At 39.0% G+C, this 20,228-nt stretch overlaps 2 protein-coding genes across 5 annotated transcripts in view; one reads left to right on the forward strand and one right to left on the reverse strand.

The window, feature by feature from the left end:
• Positions 1-17,225, reverse strand: ZNF583 (zinc finger protein 583). 4 transcript variants are annotated; one of them, XM_079117820.1, is made up of 5 exons: positions 16,948-17,225; positions 15,031-15,131; positions 12,932-13,058; positions 12,433-12,507; positions 1-4,029 (listed from the first exon to the last, which is right to left on the reverse strand). In XM_079117820.1, the coding sequence occupies exons 2-5, from the start codon at positions 15,037-15,039 to the stop codon at positions 2,555-2,557; spliced, it is 1,686 nt and encodes a 561-aa protein (XP_078973946.1). In that variant the 5' UTR covers positions 15,040-15,131; positions 16,948-17,225; the 3' UTR covers positions 1-2,554. The 4 variants fall into 4 exon arrangements, with proteins under 4 accessions (XP_078973946.1, XP_078973945.1, XP_078973943.1 ...); XM_079117819.1 differs by having other exon boundaries at positions 12,433-12,528; XM_079117817.1 differs by having other exon boundaries at positions 12,433-12,531.
• ZNF582 (zinc finger protein 582) overlaps positions 16,911-20,228 on the forward strand; it is a gene marked incomplete at both ends in the record, with an annotated part of 17,280 nt that continues 13,962 nt past the window's right edge. The window contains 2 exons of the mRNA XM_079118741.1: positions 16,911-17,388; positions 17,582-17,697. Of these exons, the coding sequence (XP_078974867.1) occupies positions 16,911-17,388; positions 17,582-17,697 (594 nt within the window). The remainder of the gene's footprint in view (positions 17,389-17,581; positions 17,698-20,228) is intronic.

Raw genomic sequence — 20,228 nt, forward strand, 5'->3', positions numbered from 1 at the left:
TTCATAGTGCCCTGTACCTTGCATCTTGATGCTAATGAGGCCGAGCAGGGACCCCAGTTTACATGCTGTCTGTATTCTCCCGCCCACGCTCGTCCTCTGCCAGAACTTGAGGGATCCTTTGGCAGACTGGTCACCATTACCAGAACTGTTGACCTTGGAAGCAGCTGCTTCCTTGGCATGTCAGGAACTCTTCCACCCCTTTTGCCTTTTCAGAATCACTGACCTTGCTTGACTTTCTTCTTTTGGCTGTTTTTACCCTGACCTATTGATTTAAGTGGATTTGGAGGGAAGACGGAGTTGTGTGTTATTTTTATTACAAAGAAAACCTTGCTTTTCCTAATGAAAATTTTGATATTGGCAAGTTGTCCCCCAGATATCTGAACAAACTCATAGTACACCCCACACCAGTACATAGCAGGTTCCCCTTTCCTCTGACTTTACCATGCAAAACTTTATCAACATACTGAAAAACGATTCTTTAAATTGTACTTCTGGTCATAGTGAGATTCAGTACTTATCACATACTTAATGATCACTCGATGAATCTTCATATTCTTTGCTCCTGGAGGGAGAGGTGTCATTCTGGGGTTTAAAAACTTTTTACTTTGTTCATACTTTTTAAATTTTTAAAATTTGTACTTTCTGGTTATACATAACAGTTGAATGTTACACTGTCTTTAATCATAGAAAAACTTTTGTGAAATTCTTAGCAGTCAAACCTGAATCTTTATGTGCAGGAGGGAGGGAGGCTTCTCACATATTTGGGAAAATTGTTCTCAGTTCATGATTTTACAGAGTCCTCTGGGTTTTGTTCCACATTTAGATAACCACTTAAAGTAACTTTCATGTGAAGGACAAGGGGATTAGTTTTGAAGTGAGCAGAATCAATTTTTCCCAAGTTTTAAACAACTGCTGTCAAATACCACTTTTATTATATGTGTACTTTTATGAATGTGTATATATATTCACACACACAAACATTCACACACAGAGACACACATATCATGAAAAATCTCAGGATTTGGTTAGGTATAAAAAAAATCTGTATATTACTTTGTGAGCTGCTGATATTTGTATATCATGCTGAAAATTCCCGAGGAGGATAAAGGTCTATTCAAGTCTTCATTTCCATCCACCACTAACCGTTTGTCACTCTATGCATATCTACATTCAGGTGTGATCTGGTTACTGCGTTGGTGCACACTCAGAGCTGATAGGAGTTAGTTGGGAAGCAGTATAAACAGTATAGCAAGGCAGACATAAGGGAATGGAGAGTGGCTTGAGCTCTGGAAAAGGAGACACAGCGTCCTCAAGGTGTTCATTTAAAACTCAATGCACACTGACTCAAACACGTTTGTGGGCAGCCAGTTGGAGTACTGACCTGTAGTTCTACTTTCCTTCCTCCTTTTGTTTTGGAATTTTAGAAATGTAACAACTTCTTTAGTTTAAATGACGTAGATTTGAAACTGTTGACCTGGAATTGGGAAAGAGGGTAAAACTTATACTTTATTTTCTATTCTTCATTGGTTACTGATCAAGTTTTATCTCGTTTTTAAAATTTCTGTTTTTTGTTTATATGTAAATGGTGAACACATCTCAGTCCTCTTTTTTTTGGTGTTTTTTTGTTTGTTTTATTTTGTTTTTTGTTTTCTTCTTGGAACTGGGGATTGAACCAAGGCTTTGTGAATGTGATGCTTTGCTGCTGAGCTACATCCCAGCCCTCTCTCTCTTATGAAAAGTGGTTTCATATAAAACCTAGCTTCTGAGAACTCTTGAATATCTAATGAAATTGTCTTTCTTGTCAATAATCATGGATCTACACCTCTTCATGCTGAAGTTAGTCACCATGTTACCCTAGAGCAGAGACTCTAATGACAATTGCATTGCATTAGATCTCACCACCTACACTGCTATTCCTAATGAAAAAGTCTCACAGAACCCTCAGCCTAAGCTGCTGCTTTGTTATGGTGAAAATGAACAGCTCTTCTTTGTATGCCATGGTCTTTAATTTTACATTAATAGTTATTACTTTATGCTAGGCACTGTGCTGAGCAATTTACATGCATTATTTAATTCTCTCATCAACTTTTGAGGTAGTATCATTATTATTCCTATAATATAAATAAGACTTAAGTTTACAAAGGATAAACTGATTCCTCAAAATTAGGACTAGAAAATGAAGATTAAGGATTGGAGCCCAGATCTACTGGCTGTCGGAATGAGTGCTGAATTCTGAGTCTGTATTCAGGGAATGAGAGGGTTTTGGAAGGTAGTCTGGGATAAGGTATTGGATAAGGGAGGGCAGAGGCTTTTTAGGGTACTTTGAGAGGTGTGCTGAGAATTATGGGATGTCACTGAGGGATTTTAATGAGGGAGGAATGATGTAATCAACACTTCTTTTAAAATACAAGTTTGGCAGAAAGGCTGAGGATGGAAAGGCAATGGAGCACACACGGAGACTCACAGAAAGCTATTTCCATATTCAGCAGATTGTATGTACTGGATAAGGATGATTTAGTGGAAATGCATTAAATGGGTCAGCTTCTGTACATATTTAGGAGATAAAACCTACAGGTCTTGGTAACTGGTTAGATGTGGAGGGTGAGTGAGAAGAAAGGGCCAAGAAAGTCTCCATAGTGTGGATTTTCTCGTGGTGAGCGAGGTGTGCACGCTGTCTGAAGGACTTCCTGCAATCTTTACATTCATAGGGTCTTTCCCCAGTGTGGATTCTCTGATGCAGAGTAAGTGATCCACTATAGCTAAAGGCTTTCCCACAGATATTACATTCATAAGGTTTCTCTCCAGTATGAATTCTCTGATGTTGAGCAAGGCCTGCATTCTGGCTGAATGTTTTCCTACATTCCTTGCACATATAAGGTTTTTCTCCAGTATGACTTCTCTGATGTTGTGCAAGTGAGGAACTATTGCTAAAGGCCTTCCCACATTCCACACATTCATAGGGCTTCTCTCCAGTATGAACCCTCTGGTGCTGATCAAGGTATGCAATCTGACTGAAGGCTTTCCTACATACTTTACATTCATAAGGCTTCTCTCCAGTATGAACTCTCTGGTGTTGAGCTAGGTGTGCATACTGGCTGAAGGCCTTCCTACATTCCTTACATTCATAGGGTCTCTCTCCTGTATGAATTCTCTGATGTACAATTAAGTATCCACGATGACTAAAGGCCTTCCCACACACATGACATACGTAAGGTTTCTCTCCAGTGTGAATTCTCTGGTGTTGAGCAAGAAATGAACCATTACTAAAGGCCTTTCCACACTCAATACATTCAAAAGGTCTCTCTCCAGTATGAACTCTCTGGTGTTGAGTCAGGTGTGCAATCTGGCTGAAGGCTTTTTTACATTCTTGACACTGATAAGGTCTCTCTCCAGTATGCACTCTCTGGTGTTGAGCTAGGTGTGCATTCTGGCTGAAGGCCTTCCGACATTCTTTACATTCAAAAGGCTTCTCCCCAGTATGTATTCTCTTATGTTGAGCTAGGTTTGCACTCTGGCTGAAGGTTTTCCCACATTCAACACATGCATAGGGTTTCTCTCCAGTATGAATTCTCTGATGGAGAGTAAGGGATGAACTCTGATTGAAGACTTTCTCACATTCATTACATTTCAAAAGTTTCTTTTCTACATAGACCTTCTTATGTTTCATTTCAACAGATTTTTTTCGATAACGTCTCTTTTGTGGTTCACACTTATGTACTCTTTCTTTGGTGGGGAACCTCTGATGTGAATCTAGTCTTGCATCCAGATTGAATGTTTCCCAAGATCTATTATACTCATTACTTTGATCTTCAGGGAGAATTTCTTCATGAGTGATGATCAGTTGATCAGAGAGTATCTCCTGACTTCCCACCTTGTTCTTAAACCAGCCCTCACTTTCACAGTCTTTCAAATTGGGACAAACAAGGCTCTGAGTGAGATGGCTTCTTCCCATTGTCACTACTTTGGCTGATTCTTGATAAACATCTTGCTTTGATGAAAAGTCACTGTTTTTAAATAGATGCTCCCAATCTAAAAGATATCAAGAAAACAAACATCTTTTGTGTTATTCATTATAAGGAAACTTCTAAAACAAAAATGGGAAAATGAAATGCAAAAGTATTTCAAAATTTATGTCTGTTAATGCATTCTAAAACTTATGAGGTTACAAACAATGAGACCTTAAGAAAGTTGATTCAGGAAATAAAATAATCATGCATAACCAGTAAGGTAACAATAGAAAAGCAAAACACTGAAGATGTCATCGAAAATTACAATTGCCATTTCATATCTAAGTTAATAATAGTCTTCAGCTTTCCTCTATTGCTATTGCTGTAGTTTATTCTGCATTCAAGCTATGTTGATCATCTTTAAAAAATAGATTTTAAAGGCTGGGTGCAGTGGTGCATGCCTGTAATCCCAGCAACTCAGGAGGCTGAGGGAGGAGGATCACAAATTCAGGGTCATAAGACCTGGGCAACAAGACCCTGTGTCAAAAGAAAAAAATAAGATGGTCTGAGGATGGCGGGGGATGTATTTCAGTAGTAGAGTGTGGCCTGGGTTCAATTCTAGTAACAAACAAACAAAGAAACTAAAAAAAAAAAAAAAAAGGGAAAAAGCACCAATTTTAAAATGTTAAGAATATAGCTAATGAATCTGCATTGGATCTCCCAAAACATACATTTGAAACTCTGGTTGCTCATGAAGCTATATATGTAAATTTTTGTAGTTAGAGAAAGGTCTTTTTGAGATTTTCTAATTCCAACTAAACATAAACATAAATTTTCAATTGATCCTTGAAGCTAAGATTCCTTTATGTAAAACAAAAATCTTGTATCAAACTGCTTAGTTTTTATTAACTTAGCCCAGGCCTTAATCTGCCTCCCCCTTTCCAGTGACTTCTCACCATGCCTATATTAAAGTCAAATTCCCTAACCTGATCTGTAGAACTCTGTGTGGCCTGTTCTCTGACCCTGCCCTCCACTGGTCTCTCACCTGCCTACTGCACTTCAGCTACCTGGGTATTCCCACGTGAAAGCACCTGCCCTGTATATCTTCTTCCCTCCCTCAATGTGCTGCATGCAGGGTCTGCTCACACATTACCTCTCCTGATGACCTTCCTGACCTCCCAATATAAAGTACGAGACACTTAGCACTGTCCTTCTGTCTTGCACTTCACAGCACTTAACTCAGTTCACATTATAGTATGTACTAATTTAATCACTGCCATCACCAGAATGGACAATTCCCTGTGCAAGAACCACCCCTCCCTTTCTTGAATACCCACTGCCTAGAATAGGATGGGCTTACAATAGTGAATCAATAATACTTGAAATACCAAATTTATCCTTTCATTTGAATGATCTGCTTGCACAGTGGAGTATATGACTGAAATACTACCAGTGAACTGGATATACCACAGTAGATAATGAAATCTGACAGGAAAAAAACAAAAGGCAACAGACTCAAAGTGCAGTGCTCACTCCTGCTGCCCTGCCTCAGTGCTCTTCTAGACTGCCCGTGCAGCTCATGGACGTCCGCAGAGAGTCGACAGAAAGACCAAGTCCCAACGACTCGGTAAAGCATGCAAAACGACTGACAGGAAGCACTGGGTCTAGGTGAGCCCAGGGTTAAACTGAAAGTAAAAACCCAAGTCATCATTTTTAATATTTAATTCTCAGTGGACTGATAAGTTAAGGATCTTTATCATAATTACTATAGTCATACCTCTCAGATTTTAGGGTGCATCAGAATTACCTATAGAGCTTGTTAAAATACAGATTGCTGCAACTCAGGAGGCTGAGGCTGGAGGACCACAAGTTCAAAGCCAGCCCTGGCAACTTAGTGAGACCACCACTCTCTAAATAAAAAAATAATTCCCTGGTACCACTAAATACGTACATACATAAATAGGGTTGGGATGCAGCTCAGTAGTAGAGCATCCCTGGGTCCAACCCCCACTACCGCAAAAAGAAAAAAAATGCAGATTGTAGGGCCCCATGCGCAGAGTTTCTGAGTAGGTCTGGGATCAGGGCTGAATGCACATTTCTTTTTTTTTTTTTTTTTGCGGTGCTGGGGATTGAACCCAGGGCCTTGTGCTTGTAAGGCGAGCACTTTACCAACTGAGCTGTATCCCCAGCCGTTGAATCCACATTTCTAATAAGTTCCCAGGTGATGCTGCTCATCTCAAGACCATATTTTGAATAGTACTGCCCAACAGCAACCACTGAAAGCATAATGGAAAGACATACCTAAAAAGCCAGGAAATAAATTAATATTCTAAAACATATTCAAATAAGCTAAGATAAGAAAGAAGGAAACAGAATAAAAATAACAGAGCAAAGAAAAAAATGATAATGGCAGACTAAAATCAAGCTATATAAATAATTACAGGTTGAGTATCTCTTATGGTAGAACCAGAAGTGTTTTGGATTTCAGACATTTTTTTTAATATTTGCATATATATAATGAAATATCTCAGGGACAGGACTCAACTATAAACATAAAACTCATTTATGTTTCATATACACCTTATACATGTAGCTTGAATGTAATTTTATATGACATTTAAAATAATTTCGTGGATAAAACAAGTTTCATGGTGTGGAATTTTCCACTTATGGCATATCAGCATGCAAAAAGTTTCAAATTTCAGAGCATTTCAGATTTGTGGATTAGGGATGTTCAAGCTGCATACTAAATACTAATGGATTTCCTGACCAGTTAAAAGGTAGCATGTGTAAGAAGAAAGAGAAACAGGAAGACCCATGCTGTCCACAGTAACATGCAAACAGCAAGCACAGGCCAGAGTATTTCTATTCATATCAGAGGAAATAAACCTCAAAGGTATTACCAGAGAGAAAGAGGGACATATCATGATAAATGATCACGTCATCAGGAAATTATAATTATTAATGTGTATGCATCTAATGCATCACCTCAGATACATTAGAACAAATTTGACAATGTTAATTACTAAAAGAAAATTGTATGATCATTTTAGGTGATTTCAATATGTTACACCCAGCAACTGATAAAACTAGATAAGAATTAGTAAACATATACAGGATCATATCAGGATTAACTACCTTGATGTCATTTAAATTGCTAGAACACTATACACATCAACTATACAACAGGTATTGATGGCATGTTCAATCAGACCAAATGATGGTCTAGGAAACAAGTATGTTCTTAGTAAACAGTATGGTCTTAACCTCAACAGAATTAAATTAAAAATAAATAATGATGTCTAGTAACCTTAACTCATCTGGGAATTAAACAATCACATGAGTCAAAGAGTTTAATAAATCAGAAAATATCTTAAATTGACTAACAATGATAAAACACACCAAAATTTGTATGATATTGCTAAAACAGTACTGAAAGGAAATTCTTTAAGCCATTTGTATTAGAAAAAAATCTACAAGTATAGATATCAACAATATAAGGCATGACCTCAAAAGGGAGAAGAAAACCACAATAAATTCTAGGAAAATAGAAACAAAAAAAGCTAAGTAGAGAAAATAACAAAATAGAAAACAATTAACAGAGAAGTAAAACCAAAAGTAAGTTTATTGCAAAGATCAATGATTAGGAGAAAAAAAAAAAAAAGAACAGAAGTCAGAAAAATTAGAACTGAAAGAAAAGCTGGGTGTGACAGCATGCACTTGGAATCCCAGGCATACAGGAGGCCAAGGCAGGAGGATTGCAGGTTCAAGGCCAGGCTCAGCCACTTAGGGAGACCCTGTCTCAGAATAAAAATATACCTGGTGCTCAGTAGTACAGCACCCTGGATTCAATTCCCAGGGCCATAAACCAAACACAGAACAACAAAACAAAACATAAAACACTGCAAGGAATTATCATTATACACCCTATGACATCAAGAAGGAAATATTATGAACATGTTAATAAACTGGACAACTCCAATAAAATGCACAAATCCTTGGAAAGGTATACCCTACCAGAGTTGATTCAAGAAGAATCAGATAACCAAAATAACCCTATCCATTAAGGCTGTTACTGGATACAAATATCCCACATGAAGAATGTTCTGGGCCAGCCGGGGTGGTGGCTCAGTGGCTGAGCCCTTGCCTAGCATGTGTGAGGCACTAGGTTAGATCCTCAGCACCACATGTGAGTAAATAAAATAAACGTTCACTGAAAACTCAAAAAAGGTTTAAAAAAGCAAAAAACGAAACAAAACAAATGTCTTAACAGGCACAGAAGTCTTAACTGATGAATTCCACCAGTTTAAGGAAGAAACAATACCATTCTACCCAACTCTTCCAGAAAACAGAAGAGGGCAAAATATTTCCCAACTTGTATCCATAATGCCAGCATTATCCTGGTAGTGAAATTGTAAGAAGGTAAATCCAGACACCAATGCATAAGAATATAAATGTGAAATCTTAAGTAAAACTGTGGCAAACCAAATCCAGGACAATATGAAAAGCATAATCTTGATCAAGTAGAGTTTATCTCAGGAAAGTAAGATTTTGGTTTAGTATTTGAAAATCATCAATGCAATCCATCATATTAACAGAATAAAGAAGAAAACCTGCATGATCAGATTTAGAATGAGTATTTGACCCATTTATTACAAAAAATTTTAGCAAATCAGGGATAAAAAGGAACTGCTTCAAACTCATCAAGATCATCTATGAAAAAAACTATAGCTTACATCAACTGAATAGTGATAGAACACATTTCCTCTGACAAATGGCACAACACAAATATATCTGTTCTTACCAGTTGTATTCAATATTGTGTAGGAGATGCTAGCCATTGCCATACACCAAGAAGAAATGATCAGAAAGGAAGGAATACAACTCTGTGTTTGCAGATGTCATAGCTCTGTACGTGAAAAATCCTCAGGAACATTTAAAAAACTCCTACAACTCCTACTATATGAACCTGAAGCAAGGTCATAAGATGTAGAGTTAATATAAAAACACTTTTCATTCTTTGCATACTAACAGAACACTACTGGAAAACAGAATTTTAAAAAAATATATTTTTAATAATACCCAAAAAACATAAAAGATTCAGGAAAAAATTTAAAAAGATATATAACATCACTACACTGGATACTACAAAATAATCCTATGAGAAATTGAAGTACACCATATGGTTTATTAAAAAATACTTGTGGATTAGAAGAATCAATGTTTTTAAGGTGTCAATTCTCTCTCAATTGGTACATGGATTCAGTGTAATCCCAATGAAAATCCAAGCTTTTTGGACAGAAATTCTCAACTTCATTCTAAAATTTATATAAAAAGCAAATGACCTATAGTAGTCAGAGAATTTTACAAATGGCACACTCTGATATCAAAATTAATCACAAAGCTACATCAATCAAGGCAATGTGGTTCTGGTGAAAGGATAAATGTATAAATTGCCAGGTGCAGTGACACCTGCATGTAATCTCAGTGGCTTGGGAGACTGACATAGGAGGATTGAAAGTTCAAGATCAACTTCAGCAATTTAGCTAAGGAACTTAATAAGATCCTGTCTCAAAACAACATAAAAAATAAAAAGGCCAGAATGTAGCTCAATGGTAAATGCTCCCCCCACCCCAGGGTTAATCCGGTACACAAATAAAACAAAACCAGAACAAAACTATAATATGATTATTATAATGACTAAGGTTAAAACTAGCACTGTTTTAATATTAATATTAATATTTTTTGAGGACATAAAGCAAGCAAAATGCTCATACATTGCTAGAAGTTATGTAAAGTGGTATCATCCTTTTGGGAAACTTTGGCAGTTTCTTACAAAATTAAACATGATTATCATATGACCCAGTTTAGATATTTACCCAAGAGAAATGAAAACAACTGTCCAAGCAATGTTCTGTACATAACAGCTTCAATAGTAACTTTATTTATAATAGTCCCAAACTAGAAACAACACAAATGGATAATTTGTTTATCCATTCACAGTGGAAGTTATTCAACCTAAAACCACTCAGCAATAAAAGGATCAGTGTATTCATACATGCAACAATGTGGACAGATTTCAAAATCATCATGCTGAATGAGAGAAGCTGGATAGAACATAAGCCATGGTGGATGATTCCACTTAGTTTGGCCTAATCTAAAGTGACAAAGATAATATTAGTGTTTGTTTGGAACTCAAGATGGAGAAATGGATGGACAAGAGATACAAGCAATCTTTCTTTTTTTTGTTTTCCCTTTTTTGTGGCACAGAGGATGGAGTCTTGCACATGCTAGGCAAGTCCTCTAACACTAAGTTATACCTGCGGCCCATAAGCAATCTTTTGGCATGTAAATACTATGTGTCTTGATTGTGGTGATGATTTCAAGGATGTATGTCAATATTAGAAATTCTTAAATTGTACAACTTATGTACATGCAGTTTGATGTTTATAAATATTCCTTAATATTAATACTATCTGATAAGATATAATAAAGCAATTGGATTAAAATACATTAAAACCAGAAAATTCTACTTAAAACAAAAATGTTAAATGTCAAAGTCTATAGGACAGAGTTATAAGGAAGATTTAAACTCATAGCCCTTAATAATTTCATTACTGAGTAAGAGAAAATGAAAGTGACATATTAAGCTCACATTCCAACAAGATTGAGAACAAACTAAATAAGAAAATTAGAAGGAAAACGTGATTAAGGAGAAAAGCAAAAGAACAAAGAATTGAAAAAGAAAAGAATGGTAACACTAAAAAGATAAATTCATTAGCTGGGTCTTGAAAAATAAAACTGATTTATGAGTGGCAACCTAATAAATTTTTTAAAAAATAATAAGTATATAAAATAAGAAACTTGCCAGGCATGGTGGCACATGCCTGTAATCCCAGCAATTCAGGAGGCTGAGGCAGGGAGTTCACAAGTTTAAGGTCAGCCTCAGCTACTTAGTGAGACCATGTCTCAAAAAAAAAAAAAAAAAAAAAAAAATGATGAAAGAAAGGGGATATGGCTCAATGGTAAAGTACTCTAAAGAAAAGGCTAAAGAAACTAAAATTGGAAACTATGACAGATATAAAAGGAAGAAAAGATATTAGTATTATAGAATACAATACAAAAGATACTAATATTAGATAAAAGGAATAAAAGATATTAATATTACAGAATAACAGATTACTTTGCTCAAAATCATGGGAAAAATCTGGTAATGAAATGGATAATTATGTAGAAAAAAAATTTTTAACCAAAGACAGAAACAATAGTCAGTTTACCAGAGGACACTGAGAAAGTTGTCAATGATCTACTTTCCCATAAGAACTTAAGGGTTCTCAAATTCTTTTTTCTTTTTTTAAATTTTCTTTAGGTGTGGATGGATCTTTATTTTATTCATTTATTTATATGTGATGCTGAGAATGGAACCCAGTGCCTCACACATGCCAGACAAGCGCTCCACCACTGAGCCCCAGCCCTAACCCCTTCATTTCTCAAACTCTTAAGACAGATGATCTCATTCATTCACACTGACATCTTTAAATTAGATTTTTTTCTGAGCCTGTCTTCCAATCCAATTGTATGTTGCATTTCTACACTTGGAGAACTTCACATCTCTTCAGAATAAATCTACTTTCCCAGCCAAATTCCTCATCTTTCCTCCTATCAAGCTATTTTCTTATGATTGTTTCTATTAAGTGCTATTAAGTTCTAGTTACCTAGACTTGAAAATAAAACTAGAGCCAGGTGTGGTGGTGCACACCTGTAATCCCAGCAGCTTGGAAAGCTGAGGCAGAAGTTCAAAGCCAGCCTCAGCAAAAGTGAGGTGCTAAACAACTCAGTAAGACCCTGTCTCAAAGTGAAACACAAAATAGGGCTGGGGATGTGGCTTGGTGGTTGAGTGCCCCTGAGTTCCCCAATACCAAAAAAACAAACTAGAAATGCTTTATTTTTTTGATGGTTTATAAAATTCTTAATAATCCCAAGAATTTAGCAAGATTCTGTGCTCAAAGCAGAAAATCAGTGAAAGAATAAGTGAAAAAAAAAAAAAAAAAAAAAAAAAAAGGGGCTGGGGAGATAGCTCAGTTGGTAGAGAGCTTGCCTTGCATGCACAAGGCCCTGGGTTCAATCCCCAGCACCGCAAAAAAAAAAAAAAAAAAAAAGAATCAATCCTTCAAGCAAAGGAATAAATATCTGGAAAAGAATGAAGTCTGAATTTAAACAAATGGAATGAATAAACTAGAGCAAAACTAAAAGACGAGGACAAAGAGACAATGACATTTTGACCCACAGATCAGGAAATGGGTTATCATAGAAGGTAATAACTTGTGAGAGAAGATACACAAAAAGAATAAATTAGGGAACTCATGCTAAAACATGCTTCTTCCCAGGCCTTTAGCCTTGAATAAAAGCACCCAGGAGAAGCATCTATTATGGGCTGGAACTAACTTTCCCTAGCAATGGTTCTGCCCCTCTAGTTCTCACTCACCAGGGCACGTTCCTCTTGTTCCCTCCTTCTTCACCATCCAGGGCTCTTTTCCTTGCTCCAATAATGAGATCACATCTGGCTTAGAAAAAGAAATCCCTGCTTACAAGAAATAAAAGAGGAATTAGCCACACCTGTAAATCATTAAGTTCCTTGGTCATCAGGAGGGAGGGGGCATCATAGGAGGGAGATGGAGAAGAGGTAAAATATTCTGAAACATGAGGAAGATGAAATTGCAGGACCATACTAATGAAGATACTAATTCTGCAAAACTCAACCCATTTGGGGGAGCACAAGAAAAAATTTTTTCTATGGGGTCTTGCTATCCTGGCCAGGTTGGCCCTGCTGGGCTCAAGCAATTCTGTCACAGCCTCCCAAGTAGATGGGACTACAGGCACGCACCACTGCATCCAGCTTGAGAGAGAAATTCAGTGAAGCACACTGGAGGCTTTCCAAACACATCACTGAAACACAATCCTGAATTATAAGGAGACCTCCTTACCCAGTGATACCAGGCTCCTGTAGTTCTCCAACATGACCTTCCTGTACAAAGTCCTCTGAGTGGGATTCAGCCATTCCCATTCCTCTTGAGTGAAAATTACAGACACATCCCCAAATGTCACCAAATCCTGAAATGACACAAACACATTCTTGCTGTTAGTGTTCAAATCCTACCATGGGCCTAAGTCAAAGAGTTAAACTGTCTATAGTTTTGGAGATAATATTGCATATAGAAAAATCTTCTGATAGTGTCCTAGGTTCAGAACAATGCATGTCAAATGACTGATAGATGATTTTTCTGCTTATTTTAATGGAAAGTATACAACTTCAGAGAGAATAGCTATTGGTGCAGAAAAGATCTATCAAACATACACACACACACACAAAAAAAAACCAGAAAACTATAATCAATTAAGAATAAACTAATAGATTATTTATACTAAATGCCCGGGCATTTCTCAATTTGGGGAAAACAGTACACTAGGGAAATAAACAAGATATTATGTAATAAGTAATGGATGCATATTATTTAGTTTCTAAAAAGGTTTTAAAGATTCTGTGCAATTAATAAGATAATAATGGGAAAATGCCTGATTTATCCAGAAGACAAAAATAAGAAATAAAGAAACCAAGAAAAAATGGGATAAATGGAAAACAAACAGAAATATGGTGGGTTTAAATATATATCCATGAGTAATAACATTAAATGGAATATACTAAACACTAATTAAAAGAATAAGATTACCAGATGGATTTTGAAAAACCAACTATATGCTGTTTATAAGAGTCATACTTTAAATATAATTTTTGTTGGCAGAGATTTTCAAAAGGTATGCATTAAAATCACATAATCACATTGTGGGGCTGGGGAGATAGCTCAGTTGGTAAAGTGCTTGCCTTGCAAGCACAAGGCCTGATCCCCAGCACTGGGAAAAAAAAAAAAAAAAAATTACATTGGGGTCAGTTGTGTAGACCATGCCTATAATCCCAGTGACTCTGGAGGTTGAGGCAAGAGGACTGCAAATTCTATTGGATAGTGTTGCTTTAGATGATTTCTGAATCTGGCCTGCATTTCTCATACAACCATTCTCTATTTTAATCTAGTAGTTAATATGGTTTTATTTTTTAATATTCAACCTACAACATCTCTTAAGTGTAAGGAAGAACACTTTTCCTAAGTGAATAATCTGTACTTTCCCCACTGATTTAAGACTATATCAGCACATTATCATATAATAAGCAAACTGGATGTTGAATTCTACACAGACAAGGTCTATTTTTACTTACCACAGCACTTAGCTCACAGTCCTTAGTAACAGTGAATGAATAAATATTTCCATTCTTACGGAATTCTTACACTTACATTTGTTTCTGGACATTATATACTGATGTTTTGTGTTTCTTCTAGTTCCAATTCCATAGACTATTCCAATTTTCATTATTATAGACTTTTGTCATTTTTTTAAAAAATTTTTTTAGTTGTAGATGTACACAATATCATTATTTATTTATTTTTATGTGGTGCTGAGGATCCTCACACACGTGAGGCAAGCCTACCACTGAGCTACAACCCCAACCCTGATTTTTGTCACTTTTTAAAAATGTAGATTCAGGTGCTTCCCCCATAACTTTCTTTTTTCAAAAATATCCATTTTTCCACATTAATTCCACTATCTTAACTGAATGACCTAGAATATCATAGATGCAGCTTGCTGTGAACTCAGGATGTCCCTAAAATGAGAATTCACTATTCCCATAAAATTCTACTCTTCAAAGTCCACAGTATCTACAAAAAAGCCCTGCCTCATCTGATCCACACTCCAATATTCAAAATACAGTATATCTAACTCCTCCAAATTACCTCCAAAAATGAACTCAAAAGAGGTGCAGAACTATTACTTGAGTAAAGATGAAAATACTAGCTAGGAGAAAATAAGGAAGCTCAGGGCTTTTTGGGGATTCCTTTTTCTGAATGGAAGATACATGGAACAAGTTACTGCATAAGTGAGATCTGTTAGGCTGGAGCATTCTGGAAGAAAAGTTCACATAACCTGAACAATAAGATGGTATTTCAGAGAAATGAAAAGGAATGCTTCTTACCTTTGACATGGCTTTAAGACTTTCAAGAGTTTATGACAGTTCTTCTGTCCTCCTCCTTCAGATCCTCTCTGGAAGAAGGGCAGTGTCCTGAGATAATGGAGCTGGAGAAGGAAAAAGAAACCGTGAAGTGCCAGATTAGCCCAGCAGCGCCCAAGGTCACCAGTCTAGAAACCAGCTTTTCCTTCCTTCTCTCCTCCCGCACCGCAGATTTCAGGTTATTGAATTGAGTCATTTTATCTAAACTTACAATTCTTTTTCAAAATAATTCTAAACTTAAAATTGTATATCTCAAGAATACAATATACAATTTGTGCATAAATTATCCACTCATTGATAAACAATAACAGCAATTACAGAATGGCATTATCAAGGAAGGATTTTCCACCTTTTCACTCATGAAGGCTTTTTCATCAGTGAAATTAGAGGTTGACTCATAAGGTGGAGGCAAGAGTATTGCAAGCTTGAAGCCAGCCTCAGCAACTTAGCAAGACCCCTTCTAAAAAAATATCCAAGATGTCATGGTAATAATTAAGCCAAATTGGAAATGAGGTCTTAATTTTTAGTGTGTCTACCAGATGATGATGTTGAAAGGAAATATGCCAACCTTTTTACAAGGATTGAGAGAGAAAGCCACCAAGTGAGTGCCTTAGGGAAAACATCTTTATACAGAGTGAGCATCAGAGGGGTCATGTGGTCTGAAGACACTAGACAAAAGAGTCAGGACAAACTCTTAGGGTCCTGGCTTATAACAAATGCACCTAAAAACCAAGCTCTTAACTTTTCTGAGCAATTTCCTCAGAAAGGGTGGGGGAGGTAGGAGACACAGGCTACTGGTGAACAGCCATTGGAACCTCTTAATCCTGAGTTCTTTCCCACTAGACCTCAATAACTGGAAGAATAAAGCATCTAAGAAGCAGCATAGGGGCTGGAGGGGTAGCTCAGTGGTCGAGTGCTTGTCTAACATCTGAAGTCCCTGAGTTCTATCTCTAGCACTGTGGTAGGTGGTGGTGGGGAACAGAATGAAGCAGCAGTAATTAAGTGGGAAGAAGCCCTAGCTAGGCATGGTGGTGCATGCCCACAATCCCAGCTACTCAGGAGGCTAAGGCAGGAGGATCCCAAGCTTCAATCTAACCTGGGCAATTTAGGAAGACCTCTCAAAATAAATCAGAAAAAGGCTGGGGATGTAGTTAAGTGGTAGAGCACTTGCCTGGTATGTTGGCGTTGGGAGCCCTGGGCCTGGGATCAGAAGGCTTAAATTCAAACACCCAGTCCAACTCTATTCAGTCTCACAAGTCCGACAAACAGTGACACAGTCTTACACTGTCAGACTCCAAGGGTCATACCATCTGACACAGTCACAATCCCTGTTGCAGGACCCTAATGCATGGTGGCAGGGGTTCACTGTCACAGTGTCACGTGGTTCCACACAAGTAGCTTCACTGTCACAGGCTAGCTCACATACAGTGTCATTTTTCGCATGATGACATACATTCACACTATCTCAGTCTCATACACAGTTGTGGGTCCCATGTTGACACGGTCTCAGACTGTCACAGTGTCACACACATCCTCATGGCCTGAAAACAGTGTTCAGTCACAGGCCCCATCACACATGATGGGATGGTCTCACGCTGTCACAGTGTCATGCACACATTCAGTCTCCCACTGATACAGGGTGGTGCTACCGCACAGCAACCCATACACTGTCCCACACTGTCCCAGGACCCCTTGCATGCAGTGGTGGGTCTCATACTGTCACACACTGACACAGCTTCACCTCCATTCACAATCTGACATGCTGCCATGGGCCCCCTTACACCTGGTGGCATGATATCACAATGTCACACTGACAGCCTCAGCCACGTCAGCATGGCCTGTGCATGCTGGCCAGTGTCACACTGTCAGTGTCACACTCACCCGCAGCCGCGAGCACGGCCCGCGCGCGCTGGCGCGGTGTCACACTGTCACACACGGTGTCACACTCAGCCTCAGCCGAGAGCACCGCACGCGGGCGCGGTCTCCCTGGTCGCACGGTCGCGTCCTCCCACGCCGTCCCCTGGCCCCGGGCCCGCCCCTGCTCACCGCCTCCTAGCTCGGGGCGCGCGCTGGCGGGCCCGGGACTGGATCTCCGCTGCCCGCCGCGCTCACAAAGGCGCCGCGCGCCGGCGCAGGCGGCCGGGGCCGCGGAGGCCGCCGGGAGGCGGGGGAAAGCGCGGGGCGTGCTGGGAGGCTGCGGGACGACGGCCGCAGGCCCCGCCCACGGCAGCCGCCGTGACTCCGTGCCCCGCCCACCCAGCCGCCGGGACCGCCGGGGCGGGCGGAGTGCGCAGGCGCGACTCGCGGTCCCGCTGAGTGCGCGTGCGCAGCCCCCGCCCTGCCTGCGTTTCTCTGTACATACACGACCGGGCGCCACGCCGCGTCGGGCCGCGGGGTGGCGCCCGGGAGAATTAAATAGGGAAAGTGAGGGACTTAAGGGAACAGAGCAGGGAGTTGCGATGTTCCCTCTGTTCTTCCACCTGTCCGGAAATAGTCCGTGAACTCGTCCCTCCAGTTCTTCGGAAACTGGTGGCACCCTTTCGCCAAGTCAGCGGTGGCAGCACGGCACGAGCGGAGAAATCTGGCTTGAGGACGGGAAAAAGCATTAATCGAAGCCCCAGTAAAGTGAACGTAGCGCGTGGGTGCAAGTAGCGTGATAATGAGACGTGAAAGATTTGGGGGTTTTGTTTTTTTTTGTCCACTCACCCTGTACCGGGAATTGAACGGAGGGTCTCCCATACTAGGCAAGTGCTCTACCACTGAGCAGTATCCCCCGCCCCCTTTTATTTTGAAAAGGACTGGCCAGGTTTCCGAGGCTGCCCTCAATGATCCTCCTGCCTCAGCCTCCTTAGTTGTTGAAATTTCAGGCATGCACAACTACGATGGGCTCAATTGTTTTTGTACCTGTCAAAAATCTGTTGAGATATCTGGTAAGGACTTGTATTCAGAATTCGAAAAGAACACAACTCACTCATAAAAACAATGCAGTTTTTTAAGTGAACAAAGGATGTGAATAGACATTTCTCTAAAGAAGATATATAAATAGTTCATAAGTACTTGAAAAGCTATTGACCTCTTCAGTCATTGGGGAGAACCAAATTAAAGCCACCATGGCATAGTACTTCAAACCCCGCATGAAGACCATTGTCTAAAAGTCAGAGGAAATGAGTGGGCAAGGATGTGGGGAAGTTGGAACCATCATGCATTGCTGGTCAGAAAGTAAAACAATGCAGCTGCTTTGGAAAACATTCTGGAAGTTCCTCGAAAAATTAAATATTCAGTATGTTAGTTTGCTAAGGTTGCCATAACAGAACACCACAGACTGGGTGACCTCAACAATAGAAATTTATTTTCTTACAGTCTTGAAGCTGAAGTCCAAGATCACAGTGTTGGTTGCTTTGGTCTTCCTTGAGGCCTTGTCCTTGACTTCTTCCTGCCTCTTCACATAGTACATCCCATTGTGACCACATGTTCTGATTATCCTTGCCTCTTAAGAACCCCAGTCACAATAGATTAGTGCTCCATACTAAAAGGCTCATTTTAACTTTATTTCCAAACACAGGTCCTGAAATACTGAGGTTGGGACCTCATACTGGGTCAGTGTGTGGATGGGCCAAGGGACACGATGCAGCCCACAGCATGGAGTGACCATAGGATCAGGAATTACAGCTCTAAGTTCATATCAAAAAAGTGGGAACACCTAAATATAAATCTAGCACATAAATGTCTGTTGCAGCATTACTCATAGTTGGAGAGGAGGGACAATCTGAGTATACATAGTAGTCAGTCACTGAACAGCAACGAAGGCTGGGGATGTACCTCAGTGGCACTGCGCTTGCCTTGAGAACATTATACTAAGCAAAAGAAGCTTGTCATACAGACACAACACACGTTGCATGAGTCTGTTTATATGAAATAACCAGATTAGGTGATTTCATAGAGACAGGATGTAGATCAGAGTTTGCTAAGGGCCAGTTGGAGAGGATGGTGAATGTCCACTAATAATACAGGGGTTTCTTTTTGTAGTGGTGGAATGTTCTGCAATTAGATTGTGGTGATAGTTCTGCAATCTGGGAAAATGCTAAAAACCACTGAGTTTTACCGAGTGCATTTTGGTTATGTGAATTGTATGGTGAGTGAATTAAATTATATCTCAATAAATATATTAAAAACCTTTTGAGGGCTGGGGTTGTAGCTCAGTGATAGAGCACTCACCTAGCACATGTGAGGCACTGGGTTCGATCCTCAGCATCACATTAAAATATAAATAAATAAAATAAAGGTGTTGTGTCCATCTACAACGAAAAAAATTTTTAAAAAGACATTTGAGCATGTTTTTGTGCCTGCACCTCTGGATTCTCTGTTCCATTCTACTTACCTGTGTGTGTATCCCTTTGCCAATACCAAATCATCTTGATTACCCAGCTACAGAGTAAGCATAGATGTTGGCTAGAATGATTTTTCCCTCTTTCTTTCTTTCTTCTTCTTCTTCTTCTTCTTTTTTTTTTTTTTGTAACAATTGTTTTCAGGACTGGGGTTGTGGCTCAGTGGTAGAGCGCTTGTCTAGCATGTGTGAGGCACTGGGTTTGATCCTCAGCACCACATATAAATAAATTAAAGGTGTTGTGTTCAGATACAACTGAAAATATTTCTTAAAAAGATTGTTTTATTTTAGAGCCTGTGCTTTTCCTTAAAATTTGATGGTAAGCTTTTCTATAGTGAGGGGAGGGGAAAAATACTCCCTAAAGTTTTGATGCGAATCACATGAAATATTAGATTAATTTGGGGAGAACTGAAATCTTCAAAATGTTGACTTCCAATCCATGAACATTGTATATCTCTCTATGTGCTTTAAAATTTCTTTTATCACTAGTCTGTAATTTTCAGTGTACAAATTCTATACATGTTTTGCTACATTAATATTAAGTTTTGGCATCAGATCTGCTATTATTCTACCTCCCCGACACCATTTTACAAGCCAGATTGTCAGTCTGTGAACATCCCAGCCAGGTATTGGTCCACTTTTCAGCCTGTGAACATTCTCGGCAGTCATTGGTTTGTTATTAGCCTGCAAACTACTTAAGAATAGCTCCCCCACCATTTTCTCTTTCTCTCTCTCTCTCCTCGCTTTCATGCTCTCTCCTGGCTTTCACTCTCTCTCT

The sequence above is a fragment of the Sciurus vulgaris genome (assembly GCF_902686455.1).
Source record: "Sciurus vulgaris genome assembly, chromosome: 17".
NCBI lineage: Eukaryota > Metazoa > Chordata > Mammalia > Rodentia > Sciuridae > Sciurus > Sciurus vulgaris.